General features: G+C 37.0%; 3 protein-coding genes, 1 long non-coding RNA gene and 8 other non-coding genes across 17 annotated transcripts in view; 10 read left to right on the top strand and 2 right to left on the bottom strand.

The window, feature by feature from the left end:
• The window catches only part of LOC111433997 (proteasome subunit alpha type-5), a 4,540-nt gene extending 3,416 nt beyond the window's left edge, over positions 1 to 1,124 (top strand). For both annotated transcript variants that reach the window (XM_023071287.1, XM_023071288.1), the window contains exons 9-10: positions 526 to 591; positions 712 to 1,124. In XM_023071287.1, coding sequence (XP_022927055.1) covers positions 526 to 591; positions 712 to 804 — 159 coding nt within the window. In that variant the 3' untranslated portion in view covers positions 805 to 1,124. The remainder of the gene's footprint in view (positions 1 to 525; positions 592 to 711) is intronic.
• A 1,576-nt stretch (positions 1,125 to 2,700) lies between these two features.
• On the top strand, positions 2,701 to 6,235 carry LOC111434311. 5 transcript variants are annotated; one of them, XM_023071738.1, is made up of 4 exons: positions 2,701 to 2,921; positions 3,350 to 3,665; positions 3,750 to 3,866; positions 3,950 to 6,235. In XM_023071738.1, the coding sequence occupies exons 2-4, from the start codon at positions 3,384 to 3,386 to the stop codon at positions 5,822 to 5,824; spliced, it is 2,274 nt and encodes a 757-aa protein (XP_022927506.1). In that variant the 5' UTR covers positions 2,701 to 2,921; positions 3,350 to 3,383; the 3' UTR covers positions 5,825 to 6,235. The 5 variants fall into 5 exon arrangements, with proteins under 5 accessions (XP_022927506.1, XP_022927509.1, XP_022927507.1 ...); XM_023071741.1 differs by having other exon boundaries at positions 3,594 to 3,665; XM_023071739.1 differs by having other exon boundaries at positions 2,701 to 2,903.
• A 1,523-nt stretch (positions 6,236 to 7,758) lies between these two features.
• Positions 7,759 to 8,984, bottom strand: LOC111434091 (protein EXORDIUM-like 7). The gene has a single exon (XM_023071389.1). The coding sequence runs from the start codon at positions 8,842 to 8,844 to the stop codon at positions 7,834 to 7,836; it is 1,011 nt and encodes a 336-aa protein (XP_022927157.1). The 5' UTR covers positions 8,845 to 8,984; the 3' UTR covers positions 7,759 to 7,833.
• A 14,546-nt stretch (positions 8,985 to 23,530) lies between these two features.
• Positions 23,531 to 23,601, top strand: TRNAG-GCC. Its single transcript has one exon. It is a non-coding gene; the product is annotated as a tRNA-Gly (tRNA).
• Positions 23,602 to 24,185: 584 nt separating this feature from the next.
• TRNAG-GCC lies at positions 24,186 to 24,256 on the top strand. The gene has a single exon. It is a non-coding gene; the product is annotated as a tRNA-Gly (tRNA).
• A 564-nt stretch (positions 24,257 to 24,820) lies between these two features.
• On the bottom strand, positions 24,821 to 26,522 carry LOC111434095. The gene is made up of 2 exons (XR_002708896.1): positions 26,469 to 26,522; positions 24,821 to 24,915 (listed from the first exon to the last, which is right to left on the bottom strand). It is a non-coding gene; the product is annotated as an uncharacterized LOC111434095 (long non-coding RNA).
• Positions 24,870 to 24,940, top strand: TRNAG-GCC. Its single transcript has one exon. It is a non-coding gene; the product is annotated as a tRNA-Gly (tRNA).
• Positions 25,368 to 25,438, top strand: TRNAG-GCC. Its single transcript has one exon. It is a non-coding gene; the product is annotated as a tRNA-Gly (tRNA).
• Positions 25,915 to 25,985, top strand: TRNAG-GCC. The gene has a single exon. It is a non-coding gene; the product is annotated as a tRNA-Gly (tRNA).
• Positions 26,523 to 26,696: 174 nt separating the features above from the next.
• On the top strand, positions 26,697 to 26,767 carry TRNAG-GCC. The gene has a single exon. It is a non-coding gene; the product is annotated as a tRNA-Gly (tRNA).
• A 171-nt stretch (positions 26,768 to 26,938) lies between these two features.
• TRNAG-GCC lies at positions 26,939 to 27,009 on the top strand. The gene has a single exon. It is a non-coding gene; the product is annotated as a tRNA-Gly (tRNA).
• A 171-nt stretch (positions 27,010 to 27,180) lies between these two features.
• TRNAG-GCC lies at positions 27,181 to 27,251 on the top strand. The gene has a single exon. It is a non-coding gene; the product is annotated as a tRNA-Gly (tRNA).
• Positions 27,252 to 27,285: the final 34 nt, after the last annotated feature.

A 27,285-nucleotide genomic window follows, 5' to 3' on the forward strand; every position in this document is an offset into this window, starting at 1 on the left:
ACGGCTTTTCCTTTTTCTTCCATTTTCAAAAAAAAAAAAAAAAAAAAAAAAAAAACTAGACAGATGAAGCGCACCACAACCTCATATTTGTCCAATCATAGGATTTTGGTAGCTATTCTCGTTAAAATATAAAATTTTAGATAGATATGTTGTCACTAAGAGTGAACGTTTTATTTACAAGTAATATGAGGTATGGTGTTTTTGAAGTTAAAATGTGAAAAGTTGAGATACATACATATATACATATATACGTACGTGATATGTACAAGTCAAATGAGATATGAGATATATCTAATGCTTTAGAGTTTATATATAAAACAGCCATTTCTCTGCACTCTTTATTATTGTAAGTATTTGAGATAAATGTTACCATTTTTCACTAAACAAAGAGCGCAACAAGCGTCAGCTAAACGTTTAGGACTTTTACACCCATGCTTAAGCAACTACATATCTCAAAGTTAGAACACCATATGTTTTTGCGACTTATATTAAATGGACTTCTTGGTTTCGTTCAATTGATCGCAGGACCTAACTCTTAAAGAAGCTGAAACCATAGCACTGTCCATTCTGAAGCAAGTTATGGAAGAGAAGGTGAATAAATAATAGTGCATTTTTAAACATAGGAATGAGATATCAAGAAGCATTGCACTTCTAACATTAACTTTTGCCATCTAATAATCTGTGGATGAAACTGCGTCCCTCCAATTTCAGGTGACTCCCAACAATGTCGATATCGCAAAGGTGGCTCCGACATATCATCTGTACACCCCTGCAGAGGTGGAGGCAGTCATTAGCCGGCTATGAGAAGAGGTTCTTTCGAAAATCTTCCGAACTGTTATGTTTCTTGTCACTGGCTTGTATTTGTACTCTTCTTTGTCTGGTGAGGGAGAATCTCAGGTTTTGGGCTACTTTCCAAGCTATTGGTAATGTGTTTATCAGTAGCTTGCAGATTAATTATGGGACATTCTTGATGGTTTATTCCGAACTTAGACGCACAGTTTGATTAGTCCTTTTACGAAAGCTCTGAACACGACTCTTATGCGCCATTTCGTTTCAAAACGTGAGAATATCTTGTGGCAAATAGGAAACATTCGAGTTAGCAGCATGCAAATTCATTGTCTCTATTCTTCTTCTTCTTCCTTTCTTTTCTTTTTTGAATGTGACACTTAGATGCATTTATTTGAATATCATATTTGATATCTGTTTAGATGTATGTAGGAATGAGAACTTAGAGATGGGGAGAAAGAAAGGAATATGGATGCTTCACCCTCTTAAATCTTAGCACAGGGAATCCCTCATTCTTTCTTTTTCTTTCTGAATCTTTGAATTACTTTTTCTCCACATGGAACTTTATCTTTTCTCTTTTTGGAAATTTTAATACGATGCAACTTTTTTTTTTGGTTGAACGGAGCGCCCTCTTAACTCTGGGATCGAATATTTCCTCTATTAGTATAATATCTTAACCAGTTACTTGCAATACGCTTAAAATTGAGAATTGAGATGCATATGTTCTTTTAATATAAAAATATTGAGATGCATCTGTTCAAAAATACGCATAAGCTCTCATTTCAGTTATTATTTTAAGAAATTTTTTGGTTATTTTTGGCGTTTTATTTATTTATTGTTTACGTTATTGTTATTGTTTTTCATTCTTGGTTCTATGAATCTTTTCTTTTTCTTCAAATTCTTGAAGGATTGAGGGGGAAAAAAAGTGATAATAGACTAAATACACAAAATGGCTTATATATTCTTCTAGGAAACTTTTAATTTTTAGTTTAGTTTCTTCAATCTTATGAATTTTTAATAGAAAAAATCAATTTTGATCCTAGGCTTGATATTTATAAATTATTGAATTAAATTGCATTTTAGTTTATCCATTAGTTTCTTTAGCTGATATTGGAAATTTAGTTAATATTGGAAATATAATGGGACGTAACACGCTTTATATTTTTAAATAGTATATTTGAATTATAAGAAGATTCAAAGAGGCCAAAATAGCAAAATTTAGGCCTTTAAGATTTTTATTTGGTCGTGCATATAAATATTCTTTGGATTCCGACTCTATATCTCATCGAAAAAAATAATACTAGTTGAAACTTATAATAATTATTCAGAGAAAGAATGGGAAGGGAAGAAAAAAGAGGAGAAAAAAGAGGGAGAATGAGTTGAGGAAAAAAATAATTAAAAAAAATTAAAAATTTATTTTTAATTTAATAATTAAAAAAATATTTTAATATAAATTATGGTGTCATGTAAGTTTTATTTTTTATTTTTTATTTTTTAGTGATTAATATAAATACGACCCCAACAATAAAAATAAAATGCTACTGAAATCAAAATTGAGAGGTTAAAATAAAATGTCAAGTTAAACTTAAAACCTAAAAAAGGGTAAATTTTCCTTAAAAATTAATTTAAAAATAAATTGATAAGATTAAATTTACTATGAATATATAAAATACAACAATAAAATGGAATAATCAATGTTTATAATTATTTTTTTAATAGAAATTGAAACTACACACTTAATAATATATTTTATTTTATCTCACGGTAATATTAATTATTTTATTTTATCTCAATATCTAAAATATATTTTATAACTAATTATTATAATATATTTTTTTAAATATTATATCTTAATAGATTTATATTATTTTTTAAATATTTATGATAGTAATTTTCAAAAGAATAAAAAAACAATTTGAGAGTTCTTCTTGAACTGAGCCATTCGCTTTCCTCACTTCTGCTTCTTCTTCCATCAACGTTGGAGCTCTCCTCTCTGAATTTCCTCTCATTCTTCTTCTTCTTCTTCTTCCTCCCATACACTATTTTCTGTTTCTCGAATGGACGTTTGATTCTTTACTCTCAGTTTCTCGCCGGTTTGAAGCCAATGTGCCTTTGAGGTCACTCTCTCCCGGATGGTATTGTTTTGGATTTATTTTTGTAGGTATTTCGCGTGAATTAGGCTTGTGCGCATGCTCTTTTGTTGTTTTTTCTTCATCAAACTTATTTCTCTAAAAAACTGTTTTGAGTTTAGGGCATTTGGCAGTGTAGTGATCGGCAGTATTGTTGTCTGGTTCTTAGGTCATCTTCTGCATTTTTAACGTTCTAGTGTTGTTGTTTTTGATTTAGAGATTGTTTATTGATCGTTATCCTTATGCTTATTTAATTTGATGTGAAGCGTGAGCTAGGGTTTTATGGTTTCTTGTGCATGTACCTGGAAAAGCCGAAGCTATAATTTGGTTCTCGTTGTACACTATACCCTGTATACGAAGGCAATTTTTTTCCCCAAGTCACATAATTACCCTGTATTTTTCTTAATTCTTTGTTTCTATTGTATGTATTATAGTTTTGGAATTGACAGCATTTCATTCAGCGAATGAATGGTGGCTAATATGAAGAACACTGCTCATGGGATTGTACCAGAGTATGGTGCAATTTTTATGTCAAATAGTATGACTAGAACAGAATGCTTCGAAAGGAAGTTATTTGGTCTTCCATCTTGGCTAGGCAACTTTGTACTACAAATTAAATCTGGGATGATTTTATTTCTGTTTGAATACGAGAATAGAGTACTTCATGGTGTATTTCAGGCAGTTTCAGATGGTGCAATCAACATTGTGCCCCACGCTTATAGCTCATCAGGGCAGCAATTCCCTTCCCAGGTAATGCATATGTGAGTAACGTTGTCATGTCGTTAAAATTTCTGGTCTAAGACTTTGTTCCTTCTTTCTAATCGCTATCGTTAGGTTAAGTTCTCTGTACTTTGGTGCTGCAATCCCCTTTCTGAAGACCAATTTCAGAATGCCATAAAAGAAAATTACTTTTCAACTAAGAAGTTCAACTTTGGGCTGTCTAAAGTTCAGGTCTGTTGTTTTTCCTTCAATGCTGGACCGTCATGATTCATTTCCTACTCAAAACTTCTCTTTGTTCATAATGAAATATGTAGGTGCATAGGCTTTTATCCCTGTTTAGTTTGACAAAATTTAGTGACCGACTCTGTCCGAGACAGTTAAGCAGTGATTCATTTGAGCGTTCAAGTGATCACTTGCTTGATGGAAGTCGAAGTGTTGCTGATTGTAATGGGCTTATGTTGAATGGGAGTTTACAAGAGAAGCTAATAGAGGGTGAAGACCGAGTTAACACTATGCAGGAGAGTGCTACTCTTTCCCATTATAATATCAGAAATGGAATTCCTTCCTTAGACAATTCTATACATTGTGCTCATACGGATACTAGAAACCTCGCATGTAATTCAGGTTTCCTAAGTTATGCTCAAATCACGATGCCCAGCCGCTACAGCCAATCATACTGCATGACTAGTATGCCTTTCCAATCGTCTGTAAATTTAGAAGACATTACAGATCCTGTGACTCAAAGTCAAATAAATTTGTCATGTTCTGTTCCTAGCTTACTTTCTTTGCCTACACGAGAGTTCGAAAATGATGGAGGCTTGAGGAGGTCTATCCTCACTAGCGAGTACCCTTCCTATGGACTCAAAGATACCCTTTTCCCATATCAAAATGAGCAGGGCTTAGCAAGGCAGGAAGTTATGGAAGCATATTATGAGCATGTTCCTAAGACAAAAGAATTTCCTAGTCAATTGCCTTTTGATTCTGTCGAAGTTTCGAGGATGCCCTCAATTGTGTATACAGCAGTGAACCATGGACATGAATGCCATGGATCTTCTGGAGGCATGCATTCTGATTGTGAAAGAAAGAGCAGCGTGTTTTCTCGTTTAGCCTATCCATCTGATGCAAGTATACAAGAATTTAGTGACTATGACCATGAGAAGGTAGAAATGGATCCATCTAATGATGAAGTTAGGTCTATATTGCAACGACATCACTGGCAAAGGAAGAAGACTAACCACGAAGTGCGAAGTCCAGAGCGCAATGTTGGCAGGAAATTTGTGAAGAAAAAATGGACAAAATCTTCTGTAAGTTCACATGGTAGTAATTGCTTTCAAGTTTCAGATAAACATGGGACAAAAAATGAGGACAGTATAGATTGTAACACTAACCCTATTGCTGGATCATTTGTGGATTTCAAGCGGCGAAGAAAGCAATGCAAAGTTGAGGACAGTGTCCCAACTGGAGGGGAAAATGTGAATGTTGGAAGTGTTCAGTTGTCAGGTGTGCAACAGAAAAGAAGAAAGTTGATTCGACCAAATTTTGCCGGTAATGAGTTGCGTGATTCTGGAGCTACCAACAATGTTTCCCCAAGTTTAGATAGTCCCTTTCAAGGGAAAGCTAGTATTGATCATATGATTGAGATGGTCAAGACAGAGAAATTATGTCCTGAATTGCCAGATATTATTTGGCTGGTCGATGATGAAGACAAGAATATTGGTTGCGAAACTGTAGCAACAGATGAGTTGAATTACGGGTCTAATAGAAATGGTTCTGAAGATTGGATAGCGTCCGCAAATTATACCTCCAAAGATCTTGGAGTGAACGAGAACTGTCGTCTTACTCATAATAGTTCAACTTCAGAGGATCACACGACCTTCCAAAATCTGAATAATTCTGGTTTATGTAGTCGACAAGAACAGTCCTCGGAAGGTTCTGAACTAAATGCTGGGAATAGTTTTATAAGGTTTAATGAAGTCAGCAACAAATCCAATGCAAAGGAATTAATTGAAAGCTCGAAAATGGTCAAACCATATCAAGACTATTTCGCTGTGACAGAAAGCTCAAGCCCTCTGAACTCAGCTTCAGAAAGTGCTCCTAAAGAAGTGATTGAGAGAAGAAATCAACATAATGAAAATGAAAAGCGTTTACACCCGAAACTGAACTTCGATGATCCGGGATGTTTCTTTTGACATGTTTTTCGTGTTTATACTACAATACCTTTTTTGTTTTAGTGAAATTACTATGAAGCTTTTTGTTGCAACAGTGATATTGCAAATGCTACTTGGAATTGGCACATGAATATGGCGTCAAGCCACAGCTATGATGAATTAAAGAGCGGACAGACTACACAGGTATTTGTCTTTTGTAGAAGTTAATGTATTGTTCTTCCCTGTGGGGGTCGGTGGTGTATAGAACTCTCAAGTCATCATGAAATGTACTGACGACATAGGGAAGCTTAGATTAGAACAGACGGTCGGTGCTGTTTTTTTCTAACTGTCTCATGTTGGGGGATTCATTAGCCCCTCCTTTTTTGTATAGACTCTGGTTTTGAATACAAATTTTCAGCTTTCCATGCCAAAAAAGTAGGAACTCCTTGCTGCCTCTGATGTGTGCTTTACATTTCCCGTGTGAAAGAGCCAAAATGATTTAGCGTTTCTTGATATGAGTTCGACTGTCGTTGGAAGCTGAAATTTCTTGATATGCGCTCGACTGTTCTTGCAAGAGCTAGAACAGTCGTGAAGTTTGATTACATTTGTTGAGGCATTAGAATCTAATATTCCTTGTTGTTTCTTTCTGTGAGCATCATAATAGTAGTATTTGCCTGCTACTGTTAATGTAGTTAATACAGTTAATATAGTTCTGATTGAGTAAGTCTATTTTTTATGTTGTGAATTCATTAATTTTGATTAGTTAATTACTAATTATTAGCTAATTGATTTTTATTACAGACAAATTACTAATTTGAGATGTTTTATTATTATCATTCACTGATGGTGATTTCTTGTTTTACTATTGTTGATTGACATTGATTAACATATTTCAGTCATTAACATATCTAGATAGATAGAGTAAATTGATTGGTAAATTATTGATTATTATCTTAAATAAATAGTTAATGATTTAATCTATTACTAACTTTATTATAGTTAAATTAAAATTTATTGTTAATTGCACCATGAATGATTTTGGAACTAAAAGGCACCAACTTTTTTCTCCGTAATTTACTGTATTAATGGACTTTGAAATTGACATTATTAAACTTTATGAACTTTTCATGGGTCTATCTAACCTTTTAACTTTTCATACATTTTAGTTCCTATTAACTTTTAAAAGGTGTAATCTTAGTCTTTGGACTTGAAATGAACAAATATTTTGGTGTTTTTATTTTACATTTAGTGTATTGATGAGGTAGCTTTGAGTATGTGTACTACGAGCACGATCTCAAATATATAAATTGGACGTGGTCTAAGGTACAAAGTATCGTAACATACAAGTTTAAGGATTGAAATAGATATTTTGAAAGTTTAAAACTAAAATCTAAAATCTAACCGATCTAATAATTAAAATAAGCATTGTAAAATTTTAAAAAACAAAATATATCTGCTACTTGTGAGTTGGAGTTGTTACAAATGGTATTAGAGCTAGTTTCTGGGCAGTGTGCTAACGAACACGTTGGATCCTCTGCTAGCCATTGTTATATATGGTATTAGAGTTAGATACCAGGCGGTGTGCGAGTGAGAACGTAGGGAGAGCTAGATAAGGACGTAGGGAGAGCTAGATACCAGGTAGTGTACCAACGAGGACGTAGGGGGAGCTAGATACTAGACAGTGTGCCAGAGAAGATGTAGGGGTGAATTGACATTCTTTATAAGAATGTAGAAAATTCTCCCTACCAAACGCGTTTTAAAACTTTTAAGGAAAAGCGTCGTAAGAAAAGTTTAAAGAGAACAAATAGAATGAAATTTTAACCTGAGAATGAGAAAGAAAACTAATAATGAAATTTCCTTTGTCCAAAAAATTCATTGAAGCATCTTTTTACAATGTTTTAAGGGTGGAAATTAGGAACATACATTAAGATTGTAGAAGAAGAAGAAGAAGAGGATGAACAATGAAAACAATTCAGTTCTAAAAAGTTCAAACATTGATTGAAAACAACCTTAAAAAACTCATCCAAATACAACAATCAAAAATCAAAAGATTAATCCAAAGCATTTGGTCCAAAACACCTTCTTTGAACAGGATTCCAAACCCATTGAACCAAGAACTTCCTCCCCTTAACACCATTCAAATTATACCCATTTCCCCAATCATCTTTATACACATTCCCAACATACCCTCCTCCCCCACCCGACCCATACAATCCCACACACAAATCAGCTATCTCCGTTGGAGCCCTTGGATCATCTCCTGCATACCAAGCATTCACCAACGGATTGCTTGATGTCTCTGCTAACTCATGACCTATCACACTCACCATCCCATCTACCCCCACATCCCCATTTGGCGCCCCCATGATCTCGCTCGGCGGCGGAGCCTCCGACCCTTCCGGTCGTGCGAACGGGTAGGCACAGACGCCGGGGCATTGCTTCCCGCTGTCACCAACCCAAGCATATGGCACCGTCGCGCCAACAACCGCCGGGAATGTGAAGTAATGGAATCCACACACTGCCCTACAAAAGTCTTGAACTTGAACATCTGATGAGGTGAGGACTAAGTAAAGGCCAGTGTAAGGGTTTAGTGGCAAAGCTTTTGGATTAGTTTGAGTGAGTGAGTTTTTTATGACATGTTGTATGGCTAAACGGGTCAGGTAGTTGCCTTGTGAGTAATACGAGTCGTGGAACTCGCCGGAGAGGCGGATGGTCCCGGTGATGTTCGAGCCAGTTTGGTCGGAGTAGAGCTCGACAGTTCGCCACCATTCGGCGACGGAAGGACGATGGGAAGGAGGAGGAGGAGAAGAGAGTGAGAAAATGAAATCTTTAATGATGTCTTGGTGGTTAGGGGTCCAATGGCCATACCAAATGATGTAAAGGTTGATAGGGGAAGCAAGGACAGGACCCATGTGGTATTCGAGGTTTACAAGGTCAGAGGAGCCTTCGAAGTTGTTAAGGTTGTAGGGTTGTTGGTTGTTGTTGTGTTGGGTACTCCATGGAAGAGTTTGGAGAGAAGGAAAGAGAGCAAAGAGAGATAGGAGAAGGAGGAGGTTTTCCATTTCTTTTTTCTTTCTTGTGTTGTGTTGGGTCTTTCCTTTTTTCTTGCCATGTTCTTCAATATATAATGATCTATAGAGAGAGAGAGAAGAAGAGAGGGAGAGAGAGAGAGATTAAGAGAGAGAGAAAGGGAGAGAGAGATTAAGAGAGAGATTAAGAGAGAGATAGAGAGAGATTAAGAGAGAGAGTTAGGGAGAGAGATTAAGAGAGAGAGAGTTAGGGAGAGAGATTAAGAGAGAGAGAGAAAGGGAGAGAGAGATTAAGAGAGAGAGAAAGGGAGAGAGAGATTAAGAGAGAGAAAGGGAGAGAGAGAGAGAGAGAGATAGAGATTAAGAGAGAGAGTTAGGGAGAGAGATTAAGAGAGAGAGAAAGGGAGAGAGAGATTAAGAGAGAGAGTTAGGGAGAGAGATTAAGAGAGAGAGAAAGGGAGAGAGAGATTAAGAGAGAGATAGAGAGAGATTAAGAGAGAGAGTTAGGGAGAGAGATTAAGAGAGAGAGAAAGGGAGAGAGAGATTAAGAGAGAGAGTTAGGGAGAGAGATTAAGAGAGAGAGAAAGGGAGAGAGAGATTAAGAGAGAGATAGAGAGAGAGGGAGAGAGATAGATGGAGATAGAGAGAGATTGAGAGAGGGAGGGAGAGAGAGATTAAGAGAGATAAAGGGAGAGAGAGATAAAGCGAGAGATAGATGGAGAGAGAGATTAAGAGAGAGAGAGAGAGAGAGAGATTGAATGATGAATATTGTAGGGTGAAGGAGAAGCATGCATGTGGAACAATATCATACATCTTTTTTTCTCTCCTTGATTAGTGCACTTGTTTCTTCTTCACATCTTTGACTCTATTCTTCTTTAATAAAGCCAAATTAAAAGCTTCCAATCCATTATTTTACTTTCCTCTAACATTTCATAAACGTTTCAAAATTACTTTAGAAGCAACACCCTCTTTAAACGTTAAAAAAATGACCTGCAAAACAGTACAACAGTGGTCCGAAGTTAGAATTGAGACCAAAACACTACCACAAGCATGGTAAATCGTATCTTAATTTTTATCTTCATTCTAAGATATTTTTGAAATTAATAAATGTTATAATTATAGAAAGATTTGAGGTGATTTTAAAAAGGTGATAAAAAGTTGTGTTAAAAAAAGATGGTAAATTAATATCTTGCAATGATGGCAAAGGTGGGAAGTCCATGTGGTGGTTGAAGGCTTCCCCAAGCATCTTCACCTTCACACCTTTTAATATTAACCCTATTTTCCCTTTTTCTTCTTTAAATAAATAAATATATAAATATATATGATTTTGACTAACCCCGTTAAACTAAGATATTCTTGACTCAACGCTGATGTAAGACTAATTTCAAGAGTTTTTTGTTTTTCTTCAAACCCCCAGTCCGCTCTCGTTCGCTTCTACTAACAGGATCTCAGTTGATTTTCCTTCCTTCAGCTACCTAGATGTTTCAGTTCACTAGCATCACTATCGGTCAGCTAATTCAAGTGCTTAATTAACTACCTTCTTGTTGTCTACAAGTCGGTTGAATTGGGCGGAAACGATTGTCAATCACCCAATCAATTTCTAAATGCTCGAGTAGATTCTAAAAAGAGAACATGACTTCTTATTTGAAATTTTGAATCATTACGCCTTTTTAAAGATACTATCCAAATTCGAGTCGAACGGGAGTTTGGGCCCAATCTTGGGCCCAATGGGCTTCAGGGGAAGAAACTAATTGGGCCAAACGACCCAATTGCCGTCGAGGCCGTGGGTGGGCTTTGCTAATCAAACAACCAAGCCGTCGCCACCACGCACTCTGCAAGAGATCGGTTCAGGTTTCGGCAGGCCGAGCGCCGCGCCGGACCTTCTGGCAATCGGTTGTGGTTCTCTCGGAGAGCCTGCTCTAACCGCTCGTAGCCGCCGTCACCGTCGATCGGAGCTTTGCCGGTTGGTAACATCTTTTTCTTTCCCTTGCGTCAATGGGTCCCACACCCAGCGGTCGAGTTAATCCGAAATTAGATTACTTTTTAAAAAAAATTAAAATTTTTTATTCTTTATATAGATATTATTAATTCAGATTTGTAAATATTTGATATTTTAATTTTATGAGATTTTAATTATGAAGTAAATTTTTAAAAAAATAATTATAAAATAAAACAACTCCCGACAACTTAAGTCAATCTCCACAGACCGAAGGTTGGGTTAGGTTGTGAGTTAGGCTAATATAGCTTGGATCATCGACCCAACCAACCCAATAAGATTGGTTTAAAAGATTTTTCCAACTCAACCCGTGTCCATCCCTATCATAAAGTTTAGTTCATGTATTGTAGAGCGTGTTTTCTGTTGGATCTCTAATAAATATTTGAAATTTCTAATAACTTAATTTATTAAATTTTTTTTTTTAAATTTACCAACATTAAATATAAAATCAAACTATTTAATTACACATAAAATTTAATTTTATATTTAATATATCGATAATTATAATTTTAGTTTTTTAAAAGTTAAATAATTAAATACAAAATTAAAATTTCAATCTACACAATAAATTAAATTCTAATAGATTATTTAAGCTAAACGACTTCATTGAGAATTTTTAGTCTATTAAAGGAAAATTGAGAAATTATTATTATTTAGTTTCAAATTAAAATTTAATTCCCATATAAAAAATTACCTCAAGTAAAAAAAACATTTTTATGAAAAATTGGTCTAATTTTAACATGTCGGTTTGGTGATTCACAACAAACATATCCATCGTCACATCGATATCAACTTCGACACCGACACTTCATCTCGGCATTTTAAATTCTTCAACTTTATTTGACATGTGACAGACACGGAATAAAAGAATAATATAAAAAAAGTTCAAATGGAAAGATAAATTTTGAGAGGGATAAAAAGATAAAAAGTTATAAAAGACGGATTGAATGTTAATTAATTAAAATTATTAGTGTATGTGAACGTATAATTTTCTTAAAATTTAGGGACTCGTTAGATTAATTTATTAAATAAAAAATTATTATTATTTTTTTAAAAACGTAAATAATTCCAAGTGAGAGAGGCACATGATGGTAACTTTTTAGTTGCTTTTACAGATTTGTCTCTCTCTTAAGCTATTTTGGATGCTGTTTTAAAGTTGAGACAAATTCAGACCAGACATGCCTGATGTAATGTTTGAAAACTTCTATAGAGACCGAACAAATTTGACTTCCCTTTTCTCTACCTTTAGGTTATCATCGAGCGACGTAAAAACTATTCGAGGGAACAACGCTCGAAGCGCACGTTTAGATGTCTTAAACTTGGGTTTAGTAACAAATGTTGTTCCGGACCATAGGGTTAATGGAAAGAATTATAGATCTATTTTCATCGATGTGCACGACTGTAGAGACCTATTTCATGAAAGATAGGCTAGCTCGATGAACCGAAGGTGTAACAGCTACCCATATTAGCTTAAACTCTAAGAAGGATTAGTGACCTAACATGTGGTATTAGAGGTTGAGGTTCAATCCAGGTAAATATCAAATAGGGATATATATGAGTTGGGGTAGATAGGATTGTCGGGGTGTTTTTTTATTTAATAAAAATTATTTAAAAAAACCATAATTAATCTAACTAAAATTTCACAAAACTCAAATATTAAATATTTATAAGTCATAAAGCATTACTAACATCGGTTATAAATGTCAAATATTCTTAATCTTCATAATAATCTTAAGAGTAGCGCAAGGTAGGGTTAGATTAAAACTCTATTTTCAAGTTGGTTGAGTTGACCCAACCGAAAAACGTCAATCCGTGAACCGACCCAAATTTTCGATTTTTCAAAAAGTCAACCTAACCCAAACTAGAAAAAGACAATTTAATCCAACCCATAATCTAAGTGAGTCGAATTCTCGTGTTATATGAACAGTTCTAAGCTCTGATCTCTACTCGTTGGAACAAATTTTCAAACACAAACCATGAGAATGAGAAAATAGTTAAATTTATGATAACCCATCACAAAACAAAAACTTAAGAAGAATGAGGTGTTTGGTTGAAGATGAAAACTTGTAGAGAATGAGAAAGAGAGAGAGGAGATTCCATTTTTGACGCTAAAAAAAACTTCCCTTTCAAAATTTAACGAGTTTTCCCGTTGATTGTGTTAGGAATGACGACTTTCGAAGATATGACTTTGCTTTGGGCTTCTCCAAAAAACCTTAAACTAATGAAGATATATTCCTCCGTTATAAATACACGATCATTCACTAAATTAACTAACATAGGACTCCATCAAACTCCATCTCAAAAACGAAATAACGTTAGAATTGAAAGAACCCATTTGAATGAAGCACTTGCAAAGAAGAGAAAAAGAAGAACACTAAAACTAAGTTCATAGAAATGGGAAAAGCCAATAATAAAAGTATGTGAAGAAGTGGTTTGAATTTAGAGAGATTAAGTACCTGAAATGAAGAAATTGGAGGCATTCATTCTCAAATGTTTGCCTAAAAGTGTTGGTGAATGAGTGATTGAAGCTGCAAGATGACCTGATTTTCAACCCAAAACCCCAAAAACAACACCAAAATTCAATACCCATTTGCCTTGTTCTTCCAATCTTGATATCAAATCAGATCATGCTGGCAGCTTCAACCTCTCAAACCAACATATTATCCTCAAAAATCTCTACCACAGAGAGAGAGAGAGAGAGAGAGAGAGAGAGAGAGAGAGAGAGAGAGAGAGAGATTTGTGTGCAAAAAAGTGGAGTTTGAGATCCAAAAGGCAAACCCTTTTAAGGATTTTTGGCAAAGATTATGTTATTTTTGGGCACTAAATTTCTTCTAATTTTCTCTTCTTGCAACAGGAGAGAGAGAGAGAGGAGAGAGAGAGGGAAACGGTGTCGTTTTGGTCATTTTTACAGCTATTGATATTGATTTATTGCTGGGGTTTTAAATTGGTTATTAAAATATGTTCGGGTCCATTTCTTACTTTTCGTTCCATATCGAGATCGAAAAAAGAAGGATTCAGTCTCATTCAACCATCATTTTGAAGCAAATAGTTCACAATTGCACCGACTCAAAGTGGTACGTGAGTTGGGTTAAGAAAGTTGTGAGAGAGTTTGATTCCTATTTCTCATTGATGTTGAAGAGAGGACTCTAAGGAGCCAACCCTAGAACGAGAGGACTGGATTATTGGGTCAGCCTATAGTATACTGGACAACGACATTTCGAAAACAGTTGGGTCAGCCACCACCGATGTAATGTTTGGGTGCGTATGATGGTACAAGAAAGCCCCAAAGCCTAACAATTCGGTTGATAAATAAAAAAAAGATTTTTTTTATCGATCAAGTTTAATGTTTTCTAGTTATTACTCAAAATAATACCATTTATAAATTTCCCTTTAACTAATTATGAAAATATAAAGCTTAAAAAAAAAAAAAGGGGGAAAAAGCTGGTTGTGAATATGACCTTACAAACAGCAGGCCTAGCTAGATAGGTTTGATAATCAAAATATGAGCTAAACATATATCAATAATACATCAATATTGCCTTTATTTCATTAAATGTGTTCTTTTTATTTATTTGTTTGTTTATTTAAAACATATAAATAAAACCCTAATTCTATCTTTTTGAATTTTAATCAATTAATTTTTTTGGAACTTATTTTTTTTAAAATATTTAATAATTATGAATTATTATTTATATACCCTACTTTTTATTTTAATAAAATAATGGGTGTTTCATATATTTATTTTTTTAATAATTATTTAACGAAAATTAACGGGGTATATACTGTTAGGTTGAAAAAAATCTGTTGAAAAAAATCTTTTGGACCAACTTGAAATTTGGAATTGGTTGGATTGGTGACCCGACAATCCAAATAGAGTTATGGGTTGAGTTGTTAAATGTAGGGTAAAGTAAATTGGGTTGTAACCCTGTTTTTGACGCGACAAAAAAAAAAAAAAAAAATCAATATGCGAACGGTTGTCCTCTTTAGGTTTTCTCTTTCGAGTTTCCCCTCTAGGCATTTGAAAGTTGTCCGCTAGAGAGAGGTTTCCACACCCTTATAAAGAATATTTCGTTCTCCCCTCCAATCGATGTGGGATCTCCCAATTCATCTCCTTACAGGGTCCAGCGTATTGGCTAGCACTCGTTCCTTTATCCAATTGATGTGGGACCTCCCAATTCATCAATTTCAGTGTCCAACATCCTTGCTGACACACCGCCTCGTATCCTCCCCTCTTCAGGACTCAACCTCCTCTTTGACATATTGCTCAGTGTCTAGCTTTAATACCATTTGTAAAAGCCCAATCCCACCACTAGCAGATATTGTTCTTTTTGAGTTTTCCCTTTCGAGCTTCTCCTCAAGGTTTTTAAAACGCGTCTGTTAGGGAGAAGTTTCCACACCCTTATAAAGAATGTTTCGTTCTTCTCTCCAACCAATGTTGGATCTCACACATTAGATACTCGGGTCATTCAAATACCCGTAAAAATTAAAACCTACTTTTGAGAGCATAGGGTAGCTGAAAGGGCAGTGAAAGTAATTAAAAAAAAACAAAAAAACAAAACAGTTACATTATTTAAATGTGAGAATTAAGGCAATGAAGAATTGAGCAAGTTGGTGGAATCCTCAGCTGCCCTAAGCTTGAGCTTTTTGTCCTTAGCTTTGGGAGGATCTGTCTTTTAGGTCACTGTCTTTGATTTGGTTGACAAAGTGAAGGGCATATGGACAAATTGCCCTATGGGAAGGACCACAATCAAATTACTTTTCTTTTGCATATTAATTTTATTACATTATTTCATTACTTTCTCACATGCTTTTGCTTTTATAGCTTTTATCTCTCATCTTCATTTGATTAACGAAAGGTGCATATGTGGTCGTGAGTAATTTCTAATCGAAGGACAAACTCTCATACGTAAAATTCATAATTCGAGCTCAATCATGATCATCTTGTGTAATATTAATCTTCTCCATTAATAGATTTATGATATTAGATAGGATTGTATAAATGTTGTCCTTTTGGTTGCCTTTTGACTATTACCGTGGAGGTTCTCCTCGATCTGTGTTGAGGGAACCTCGGATAAGATGGTGCTCAAAATGGTAAGCCAATAGGGTACAATTTTTTTTTTTTGTTCCTTTTCAAACTAGAGGATAATTAGTAACCTCGGCCTTGGCCAAATAATATAAGTGACTCTATTGTTGACTAGATAAATTATATTTTATGTATGATGACGCATGCTTTGTGGCCTCGGCATGTACCAATGAATGATATGTTATGTTATGTTGAATTATGCCGTATATATAAGTTATGCTATAATGTGACCATGCCATGAATGTCAAGCTATGTATGAAAGAATCGGAAAGGATTATGTATGCATAATTCACATACTCATTATTTACGACTTACGACATTTATGTTTGTCATGATGTTATGCAAGCCCTTTTTCTCACTGGTGTCTGACACAACTTGTTAATGAGTGCTACCCTGAAGAGCTAGGCCCAAAGGGTGTGCAAACCCACTTAGTGGGCCCATGTTCGTATGCATGAGACATGTGTAGAGAAGTATTTCACATTCAACTTTGTCATGAAAAGCTGCCTAAGGCCATGCCATGATGTTTTCAAATGATAGGTTCGGCCATGTTGCATATGTTTGCATTTTTTAAGCCTAACAGTAGCGCTACTAATGAGTAATCTTAAAATAGGGTTATAATCCAACCGAACTTTTAAGATTATTATAAAAATTAAGAATATTAGATATTTGTAACGGATACGTGTTGACTTGTGAACGTTTGATATTAGCTTAGAGTAAAGCTTCCTATTTTGGCATCGATTTCTTTTTTTCATTTCTCCTTACCATTTTAAAGATATAAGATTTTAAATCAATGTGTCCCATCTACTTTAAATCACATTGGATCATTGATTATGAGATGTTTCAATTTCTTGAAAAGTTTGATTAACATCTAGTCAATAAAGCGAATAATAAAAAAAATTATATACTTCGGTTAAATCATAATCTATCTCAATATTTTTTAAAAAAAAATCACGATATGTTTTTCACGCAAAAGTTTAAATTTTTGGACAAACGTCATTTTCAACAAACAGAAGGGTATGCTAGCTTTTCGACTCTTCTTGCTTTCTCGGTTGATTTCTTTACATAGTGTCAACGAATAGAAGCTAAAAATTTACCTGTATCAAGTTTTATATAGATGTATTGTAAAATAAATCACAAAGATTTGATCAGCAGTTACAGATTTAAGAGAATGAGATCGCTAGCGAGAAAGTCAAATCGTCCTATAAAGCACGTATAAGCTAATATTCATCGGAGAAAGCTAGAGGTTGGAGGTAAACTCTGTTCGACCTGGAGCAATGATTCTTCATAACTAATAGGCTTGTTCGGGGTCTCAATTGCCTATACTATGTGTTAAGGATAGTTGACCGTCACTATAAGGCAAATATCTAGATATTTGCCTTACATTACGGGTTACCATATTTGCCCTCTTATTAAAGGCAAATATATTGCATTCATTTATTATTCTTTCCTTTTATTACTATTTCCATAATATTTGTAATTTACCATATTTCTGTATTCTGAAAATAATTATAAATAAGAGAACTCTCACCCCCATTGAGGTGTGGTGATTCAGCAAACATTCACATGGTATCAGAGCCCTTTCGGTTTAACAACCCTGATCCTTTCTTCTCTATGGCTTCCGAATCTTCTTATCATCTTCTTCCTTTCAATACTCTAATCCATATGATCACCATCAAACTTTCTTCCTCCAATTATCTTCTTTGGAAAAGCCAACTTCTCCCTCTTCTTGAGAGTCAAGACATGCTGGGCTATGTCGATGGAACCAGGGTTCCACCACCTCGCTTTGAACCAGAAACCTCTTCAACACTCAACCCCAAATATTTGGCATGGAGAGCAGCCGATCAACGACTTCTCTGTCTCCTGCTCTCCTCTCTCACTGAGGAAGCCATGGCTGTTGTCGTTGGTCTCCCTACTGCACGTGATGTTTGGCTTGCGTTGGAAACTACGTTCAGCCATCAGTCGAAAGCTCGTGAACTGAGACTCAAGGATGACTTGCAGTTGATGAAACGTGGCACCAAACCTGTTGCTGAGTATGCCCGTGCCTTCAAAAAAATTTGTGACCAACTTCATGCCATTGGCAGACCGGTCGAGGACATTGATAAAGTGCACTGGTTCCTTCGTGGACTCGGCACCGAATTTTCAGCTTTTTCTACTGCTCAGATGGCTCTTACCTCTATCCCCTGTTTTGCAGATTTAGTCTCTAAAGCTGAAAGTTTTGAGTTGTTTCAGCTCTCCCTTGAGTCCTCTAACTCCACTCCTACAGCATTCACAGTCACTAATCGTGGTCGCACCCATGGAAGCCACCCTGCTTCCTTTACCAACCAGCGAGGTCGTTCTTATTCTCACAAAAATAACTCTTCTAATCGAGGACGAACCCACTCAAGTCAAGGTCGTCGACCACCTCACTGCCAAATATGCCGCAAAGAGGGCCATTATGCTGACCGCTGCAACCAACGGTATGTTCGACCTGATTCTTCTCATGCTCACCTTGCTGAAGCCTTTAACACGTCATGTTCTATTGCTGGACCCGATACTGCTGATTGGTTTCTGGACACTGGAGCTTCGGCCCATATGACTGCCGACCCATCTATTTTGGATCAGTCTAAAAATTACACGGGTAAGGACTCTGTGATTGTAGGAAACGGTGCTTCCCTACCCATTACCCACACCGGTACTCTTTCACCTGTTCCAAATATTCACTTGTTAGATGTCTTGGTTGTCCCTCACCTCACTAAAAATCTTCTTTCCATAAGTAAATTAACGTCTGATTTTCCTCTCTCCGTTACATTTACTAATAATCTTATTACTATCCAGAATCGTCAAACAGGAAGGGTGGTGGCAACCGGTAAAAGAGATGGAGGGCTATATGTGCTGGAGCGCGGCAACTCTGCTTTTATTTCAGCCCTTAGAAACAAATCTTTACGTGCTTCATATGATTTATGGCATGCTCGTCTAGGTCATGTGAATCATTCTGTTATTTCTTTTTTAAATAGAAAAGGTCATCTTTCTCTTACGTCTTTATTGCCTTCTCCATCATTATGTAATACCTGTCAGCTTGCAAAAAGTCATCGATTGCCTTATTCCCGCAATGAACGTAGGTCGTCTCATGTGTTAGATCTTATTCATTGTGATCTTTGGGGTCCTTCTCCCGTCAAATCAAATTCGGGTTTCCTTTATTATGTTATTTTTATTGATGATTATTCTCGATTCACTTGGTTTTACCCTTTAAAATTTAAATCTGATTTTTTTGATATTTTTCTTCAATTTCAAAAATTTGTGGAAAATCAATATTCTTCTCGTATCAAGGTATTTCAAAGTGATGGTGGTACCGAATTTACTAATACTTGTTTCAAAACTCATTTACGTAATTCTGGCATCCACCATCAACTCTCTTGTCCATATACACCTGCTCAAAATGGTCGTGCTGAGAGAAAACATCGTCATGTGACTGAGACTGGCTTGGCCCTTCTCTTTCACTCTCATCTTTCTTCTCGTTTTTGGGTTGACGCCTTCAGCACTGCAGCTTATATTATCAACCGGTTGCCTACTCCACTTCTTGGAGGTAAGTCACCCTTTGAACTCCTTTATGGCTACACTCCACATTATGACAATTTTCATCCCTTTGGTTGTCGTGTTTATCCTTATTTGCGTGATTATATGCCTAACAAGCTTTCTCCCCGCAGCATTCCTTGTATTTTTTTGGGTTATAGTCCTGCTCATAAAGGGTTTCGCTGTCTTGATCCGGCCACCACTAAGCTATATATCACCTGTCATGCTCAATTTGATGAAACCCACTTTCCTGCTATCCCTAGCTCCCAGACCCAACCTCTTTCCTCTATTCCTATTTCAAATTTCTTAGAACCACATTTTCATCATATTGATTCATCCCCCCCTACCACTTCATCACCGCAAACTCCTCGATCCAGTTCATCCCCGTGTGATATTTGTTCTGACCTTGTAGATGAGTCTGTGCAGGTTGATACTTCTCTTGCAGGTTCCACTTTGCCACCTTCGACTTCTAATTCGACCTCTATTGAACCTCCTGTTGATTTCTCTTCTTTGGGCACTCATCCTATGATCACACGAGCCAAAGCTGGTATATTCAAGACTCGTCATCCAGCAAATCTTGGTATTTTGGGCTCATCTGGACTTCTTTCTGCTCTTCTTGCATCCACTGAGCCAAAAGGATTCAAATCTGCGGCTAAGAATCCTGCTTGGGTGGCTGCCATGGATGAAGAAATTCAAGCATTACAACAAAATGATACTTGGACTTTGGTTCCTCGCCCTGCTAACACCAACATCGTGGGCTCTAAATGGGTGTTTCGTATTAAATATTTGCCTGATGGATCTGTCGAGCGTTTCAAGGCTCGTCTTGTTGCCAAAGGTTATACTCAGGTTCCTGGTCTTGACTACACTGACACTTTCAGTCCGGTTGTCAAAGCTACCACTGTCCGTGTTGTGCTTTCTATTGCAGTCACAAATAAATGGCCTCTTCGACAACTTGATGTCAAGAATGCTTTTCTCAATGGAACTCTTATTGAACGTGTTCATATGGAACAACCTCCTGGGTATATTGATCCTCGATTTCCCACTCATGTTTGTCTATTAAAGAAAGCCCTCTATGGTTTAAAGCAAGCTCCTCGTGCTTGGTTTCAGCGTTTTAGCTCATTTCTTCTCACACTTGGGTTTTCTTGCAGTCGCGCTGACACGTCCCTTTTTGTCTTTCATCAGCAATCTAACATTATCTATTTGCTTCTTTATGTTGATGACATTATTGTTACCGGCAACAACTCATCTCTTATTGACAGCTTTACTCGCAAGCTTCATTCTGAGTTTGCTACCAAAGATTTGGGTTCTCTCAGTTACTTTCTTGGTCTTGAAGCTTCACCCACTCCTGATGGTCTCTTTATTAGTCAGTTAAAATATGCTCGAGATATTCTTACTCGTGCTCAGTTGCTCGATAGCAAACCAGTTCACACTCCTATGGTTGTTTCTCAACACTTGACTGCTGATGGTTCTCCTTTCTCTGATCCTACTCTCTACAGATCTCTTGTTGGCGCCCTTCAGTACTTGACTATTACGCGTCCAGATATTGCCTATGCTGTCAATTCTGTCAGTCAATTCTTGCATGCCCCTACTGCAGATCACTTTCTTGCTGTCAAACGTATTCTTCGCTATGTCAAAGGAACACTCCACTTTGGTCTTACCTTTCGTCCATCCAATGTTCCTAGTACGCTAGTCGCTTATTCGGATGCTGACTGGGCTGGTTGTCCCGATACTCGTCGTTCTACATCCGGCTATTCTATTTATCTTGGTAACAATCTGGTTTCTTGGAGTGCCAAAAAGCAACCTACTGTCTCACGCTCCAGCTGTGAATCTGAGTATCGTGCTCTTGCCACAACCGCTGCTGAACTTCTTTGGGTTACGCATCTTTTGCATGACCTCAAGGTCCCTATTTCAAAGCAGCCCTTACTCTTATGTGACAACAAAAGTGCTATTTTTTTGAGCTCTAATCCCGTTTCTCACAAGCGGGCCAAACATGTTGAACTAGATTATCATTTCCTTCGAGAACTTGTTATCGCTGGCAAACTTCGCACACAATATGTACCCTCTCATCTCCAAGTTGCTGACATCTTCACAAAGAGTATTTCTCGACCTCTCTTTGAATTTTTCAGATCCAAGCTTTACGTTCGTTCAAATCCGACGCTCAGCTTGCGGGGGGGTGTTAAGGATAGTTGACCGTCACTATAAGGCAAATATCTAGATATTTGCCTTACATTACGGGTTACCATATTTGCCCTCTTATTAAAGGCAAATATATTGCATTCATTTATTATTCTTTCCTTTTATTACTATTTCCATAATATTTGTAATTTACCATATTTCTGTATTCTGAAAATAATTATAAATAAGAGAACTCTCACCCCCATTGAGGTGTGGTGATTCAGCAAACATTCACACTATGCTCGAGAGAAGGTCCCTCCAGTTATTTGGTAAGACTTTGAGGTTCATTTTGTTGTCTTCTACGAGACTCGCGCTCCTAATTCATTGTTATATTCAAATAAATGTCGAACTCTCCATGCAATTTTTTCATTAACATTATATTAAAAAAGAGTGCAAATAATATTAACTAGGGGTGTACACGGGTTTGACGGGAGAAATCTTTTAAACCAATCTGAAATTTCGGGATGGTTGAGTTGATGACTCGAGCAACCCAAAAAGAGTTCACAACTTAATTAACCCCACTTTTTTTTGGTCGAGTTGGGTTGAATTGTCGAGTTATTTTTTTAATTATTAAAAAATCTTATTTATCCACGATACAGGTTACATTAATAACTAAAATCTCATCAACCTCAAATATCAAATATTCGCAAGTCACAATGCATCACTAAAATCAGTTACAAACATCAAATAGTCTTAATTTTCATAATAATTTGAAAAGTAGGGTAAGGTTGGATTGGGTTGTAACCCATTATCGAGTAGGTCAAGCTAACGCAACAAAAAAAATGTCAACTTATGAAACAACTCAAATTTTGTCAGTTTTTTAAAAACTCATCCCGACCTAAATGAAAAAAAAAAAAAAAAAAACCCAACCGAAGCTTATAATTTGAATTTGGTAGTCTGATCGAGTTCTCGAGTCATATGAACACCTCTAATGTTAACCTATTTTCCCACCCAAACCCTAAAGTTCTCATCTTTTGTTAGAGAGAGAAAGGTGGGTGTTAACTAGAGGAAGTACAATTAATTAATGGGCAGGTGAGATGAATGGAGTTTTCTCCATCCTAACAAAGACTTTAGTGAAGCAATTAATGTGATATGTTTGCTATGTTAATGATGTTATAATTATAAACAATAAGGTTAATAATGTTTAAGCATTGGATCATGGCAAACATGATAATCTCCTTTGATTAATCACAAACAACCAACATGAAGACATGTATTGTCACTTTTGATTTTATTTCCCAACCAATAATTGACAACAATATTAATTTCTAAGATTTAGACAACATCCTAAGCAAAACCATGTCCCATCACGACACTTTTTGAATAATATATAAATCTTGAAAACTTACCTGAAATAAAATTAAAATTTTAATTCGTGATCGATACTAAGAAAGAACAGTTGCACATAACCTCAATCAACAATTACGGTTTTTTTGTTCCTTAAATATTAGTTTTGAAATTTACCTATAACCACCCAGATCCACCCCTAGCAGATATTGTCCTCTTTGGACTTTTCCTTCCGGACTTCCCCTTAAACTTTAAAACGCGTCTACTAGGGGAAGGTTTCCACACCCTTATAAAGTGTGTTTTGTTCTCCTCCCCAACCAATGTGGGACATCACACTACCCTTCAAAAAATCCCAATTCCCGTGGTTGTCGCCCCAGAAAACATCAAAAACGTTTCTACACGCGAGAGGCTCTTTAGTTTATCTCTTTTAATCAATTGTAGGGCTGAAGGATACGAAGTTGACTTACTCTACGACCCATACAAAAACATATAGATTTGAAAATATTGAATAGAAGATAAGATTTGATGAGAGCTTATAAACTTGTTTAGACCATTCTTAAACATATTAGTTCTAATTTCATGTTATGGATATGCCTACTTATTGGTTATGGATATGCCTACTTATTGAAGCACCAGTGGTCTAGTGGTAGAATAGTACCCTGCCACGGTACGGACTCGGGTTCGATTCCCGGCTGGTGCATCATGCGACGAAGAATAGCAATGATGAAACTAGTGCGTAAATGTGAAAGCACTTCGGAACAACTGCATGACTAAAATACGAGAATGTAATGAATATGCCTACTTATTGAAGTCGGGTTCGATTCCCGGCTGGTGCATCATGTGACGAAGAATAGTACCCTGCCACGGTACAAACCCGGGTTTGATTCCCGGCTGGTGCACATGTGACGAAGAATAGGAATGATGAAACTAGTGCGTAGTGTGAAAGCAATTCGGAACAACTACATGACTAAAAAATACGAGAATGTAACGGATATGCCTACTTATTTGAAGTCTTTGGTAGAATAGTACCCTGTCACGGTACAGACCCGAGTTCGATTCCCGGTCGATTCCCGGCTGGTGCATCATGTGACGAAGAATAGCAATGATGAAACTAGTGCGTTAATGTGATAACTTGGGTTAGACACCATATCATCTATATTGTGCATAGACGACACGAATACCACTATTGAGCTTTCTTCTTTTATAAAATCGTGAGGTGAAAGCACTTCAGAACAACTGCATGACTAAAATACGAGAACGTTATGAATATGCCTACTTATTGAAGCACCAGTGGTCTAGTGGTAGAATAGTACCCTGCCACGGTACAGACCCGGGTTCGATTCCCGACTGGTGCATCATGTGACGAAGAATAGTACCCTGCCACGGTACAAACCCGGGTTTGATTCCCGGCTGGTGCATCATGTGACGAAGAATAGGAATGATGAAACTAGTGCGTAATCTGAAAGCAATTCGGAACAACTACATGACTAAAAAATACGAGAATGTAACGGATATGCCTACTTATTTGAAGTCTTTGGTAGAATAGTACCCTGTCACGGTACAGACCCGAGTTCGATTCCCGGCTGGTGCATCATGTGACGAAGAATAGCACTATTGAGCTTTTTCTTCTTTTCTAAAATCGAGAGGTGAAAGCACTTCGAAACAACTGCATGACTAAAATACGAGAATGTTATGGATATGCCTACTTATTGAAGCACCAGTGGTCTAGTGATAGAATAGTACCCTACCACAGTACAGACTCGGGTTCGATTCCCGGCTGGTGCATCATGTGACGAAGAATAGCAATGATGAAATTAGTGCGTTCACCATATATTCTCACCTATAATGTGCATAGACGACACGAATAGTCCAGCTTTTTCTTCTTTTATAAAATCGAGAGGTGAAAGCACTTCGGAACAACTGCATGACTAAAATACGAGAACGTTATGGATATGCCTACTTATTGAAGCACTAGTGGTCTAGTGGTAGAATAGTACCCTGCCACGGTACAGACCTGGGTTCGATTCCCGGCTGGTGCATCATGTGACGAAGAATAGCAATGATGAAACTAGTGCGTTAATGTGATAACTTGGGTTAGACACCATATCATCTATATTGTGCATAGACGACACGAATACCACTATTGAGCTTTCTTCTTTTATAAAATCGTGAGGTGAAAGCACTTCGGAACAACTGCATGACTAAAATACGAGAACGTTATGAATATGCCTACTTATTGAAGTCGGGTTCGATTCCCGGCTGGTGCATCATGTGACGAAGAATAGCAATGATGAAACTAGTGCGTTAATGTGATAACTTGGGTTAGACACCATATCATCTATATTGTGCATAGACGACACGAATAGTCCAGCTTTTTCTTCTTTTATAAAATCGAGAGGTGAAAGCACTTCGGAACAACTGCATGACTAAAATACGAGAACGTTATGAATATGCCTACTTATTGAAGCACTAGTGGTCTAGTGGTAGAATAGTACCCTGCCACGTTACAGACCCGGGTTCGATTCCCGGCTGGTGCATCATGTGACGAAGAATAGCAATGATGAAACTAGTGCGTTAATGTGATAACTTGGGTTAGACACCATATCATCTATATTGTGCATAGACGACACGAATACCACTATTGAGCTTTCTTCTTTTATAAAATCGTGAGGTGAAAGCACTTCGGAACAACTGCATGACTAAAATACGAGAACGTTATGAATATGCCTACTTATTGAAGCACCAGTGGTCTAGTGGTAGAATAGTACCCTGCCACAGTACAGACCCGGGTTTGATTCTCGGCTGGTGCATCATGTGACGAAGAATAGCAATGATGAAACAAGTGCGTAATATGACCACTTGGGTTAGTCACCATATCTCATCTATAATGTGCATAGACGACACGAATACCATTATCGAGCTTTCTTCTTTTATAAAATCGAGAGGTGAAAGCACTTCGGAACAACTGCATGACTAAAATATGAGAACGTTATGAATATGCCTACTTATTGAAGCACTAGTGGTCTAGTGGTAGAATAGTACCCTGCCACGTTACAGACCCGGGTTCGATTCCCGGCTAGTGGATCATGTGACGAAGAATAGCAATGATGAAACTAGTGCGTTAATGTGATAACTTGGGTTAGACACCATAGTGCGTTAATGTGATAACTTGGGTTAGACACCATATATCATCTATATTGTGCATAGACGACACGAATAGCACTATTGAGCTTTCTTCTTTTCTAAAATCGAGAGGTGAAAGCACTTAGGAACAACTGCATGACTAAAATACGAAAACGTTATGGATAGTACCATGCCACGGTACAGACCCGGGTTCGATTCCCGGCTGGTGCATCATGTGACGAAGAATAGCAATGATGAAACTAGTGCGTTAATGTGATAACTTGGGTTAGACACCATATATCATCTATATTGTTGTGCATAGACGACACGAATAGCACTATTGAGCTTTCTTCTTTTCTAAAATCGAGAGGTGAAAGCACTTAGGAACAACTACATGACTAAAATACGAAAACGTTATGGATAGTACCCTGCCACGGTACAGACCCGGGTTTGATTCCCGGCTGGTGCATCATGTGACGATGAATAGCAAGGATGAAACTAGTGCGTAATGTGACCACTTGGGTTAGTCACCATATCTCATCTATAATGTACATAGACGACACGAATAGCATTATCTAGCTTTCTTCTTTTATAAAATCGAGTGGTGAAAGCACTTCGTAACAACTGCATGACTAAAATACGAGAACGTTATGGATATGCCTATTTATTGAAGCACCAGTGGTCTAGTGGTAGAATAGTACACTGCCACGGTACAGACCCGGGTTCGATTCCCAGCTGGTGCATCATGTGACGAAGAATAGCAATGATGAAACTAGTGCGTAATGTGACCACTTGGGTTAGTCACCATATCTCACTATTGAGCTTTCTTCTTTTCTAAAATCGAGAGGTGAAAGCACTACGGAACAACTGCATGACTAAAATACGAGAACGTTATGGATATGCTAGTTATTGAAGCACTAGTGGTCTAGTGGTAGAATAGTACCCTGCCACGGTACAGACCCGGGTTCGATTCCCAGCTGGTGCATCATGTGACGAAGAATAGCAATGATGAAACTAGTGCGTAATGTGACCACTTGGGTTAGTCACCATATCTCACTATTGAGCTTTCTTCTTTTCTAAAATCGAGAGGTGAAAGCACTACGGAACAACTGCATGACTAAAATACGAGAACGTTATGGATATGCTAGTTATTGAAGCACTAGTGGTCTAGTGGTAGAATAGTACCCTGCCACGGTACAGACCCGGGTTCGATTCCCGGCTGGTGCATCATGTGACGAAGAATAGCAATCCACCATATCTC

This window comes from Cucurbita moschata, unplaced genomic scaffold (assembly GCF_002738365.1).
Source record: "Cucurbita moschata cultivar Rifu unplaced genomic scaffold, Cmos_1.0 Cmo_Scf00044, whole genome shotgun sequence".
NCBI lineage: Eukaryota > Viridiplantae > Streptophyta > Magnoliopsida > Cucurbitales > Cucurbitaceae > Cucurbita > Cucurbita moschata.

Coding starts and splice junctions, on each gene's coding strand:
- LOC111434311 (XM_023071737.1), top strand. CDS start 3,384: ATGGTGGCTAATATGAAGAACACTGCTCATGGGATTGTACCAGAGTAT. Junction 3,666..3,749: donor GGCAGCAATTCCCTTCCCAG/GTAATGCATATG, acceptor CGCTATCGTTAG/GTTAAGTTCTCTGTACTTTG. Junction 3,867..3,949: donor TTGGGCTGTCTAAAGTTCAG/GTCTGTTGTTTT, acceptor TGAAATATGTAG/GTGCATAGGCTTTTATCCCT.
- LOC111434091 (XM_023071389.1), bottom strand. CDS start 8,844: ATGGAAAACCTCCTCCTTCTCCTATCTCTCTTTGCTCTCTTTCCTTCT.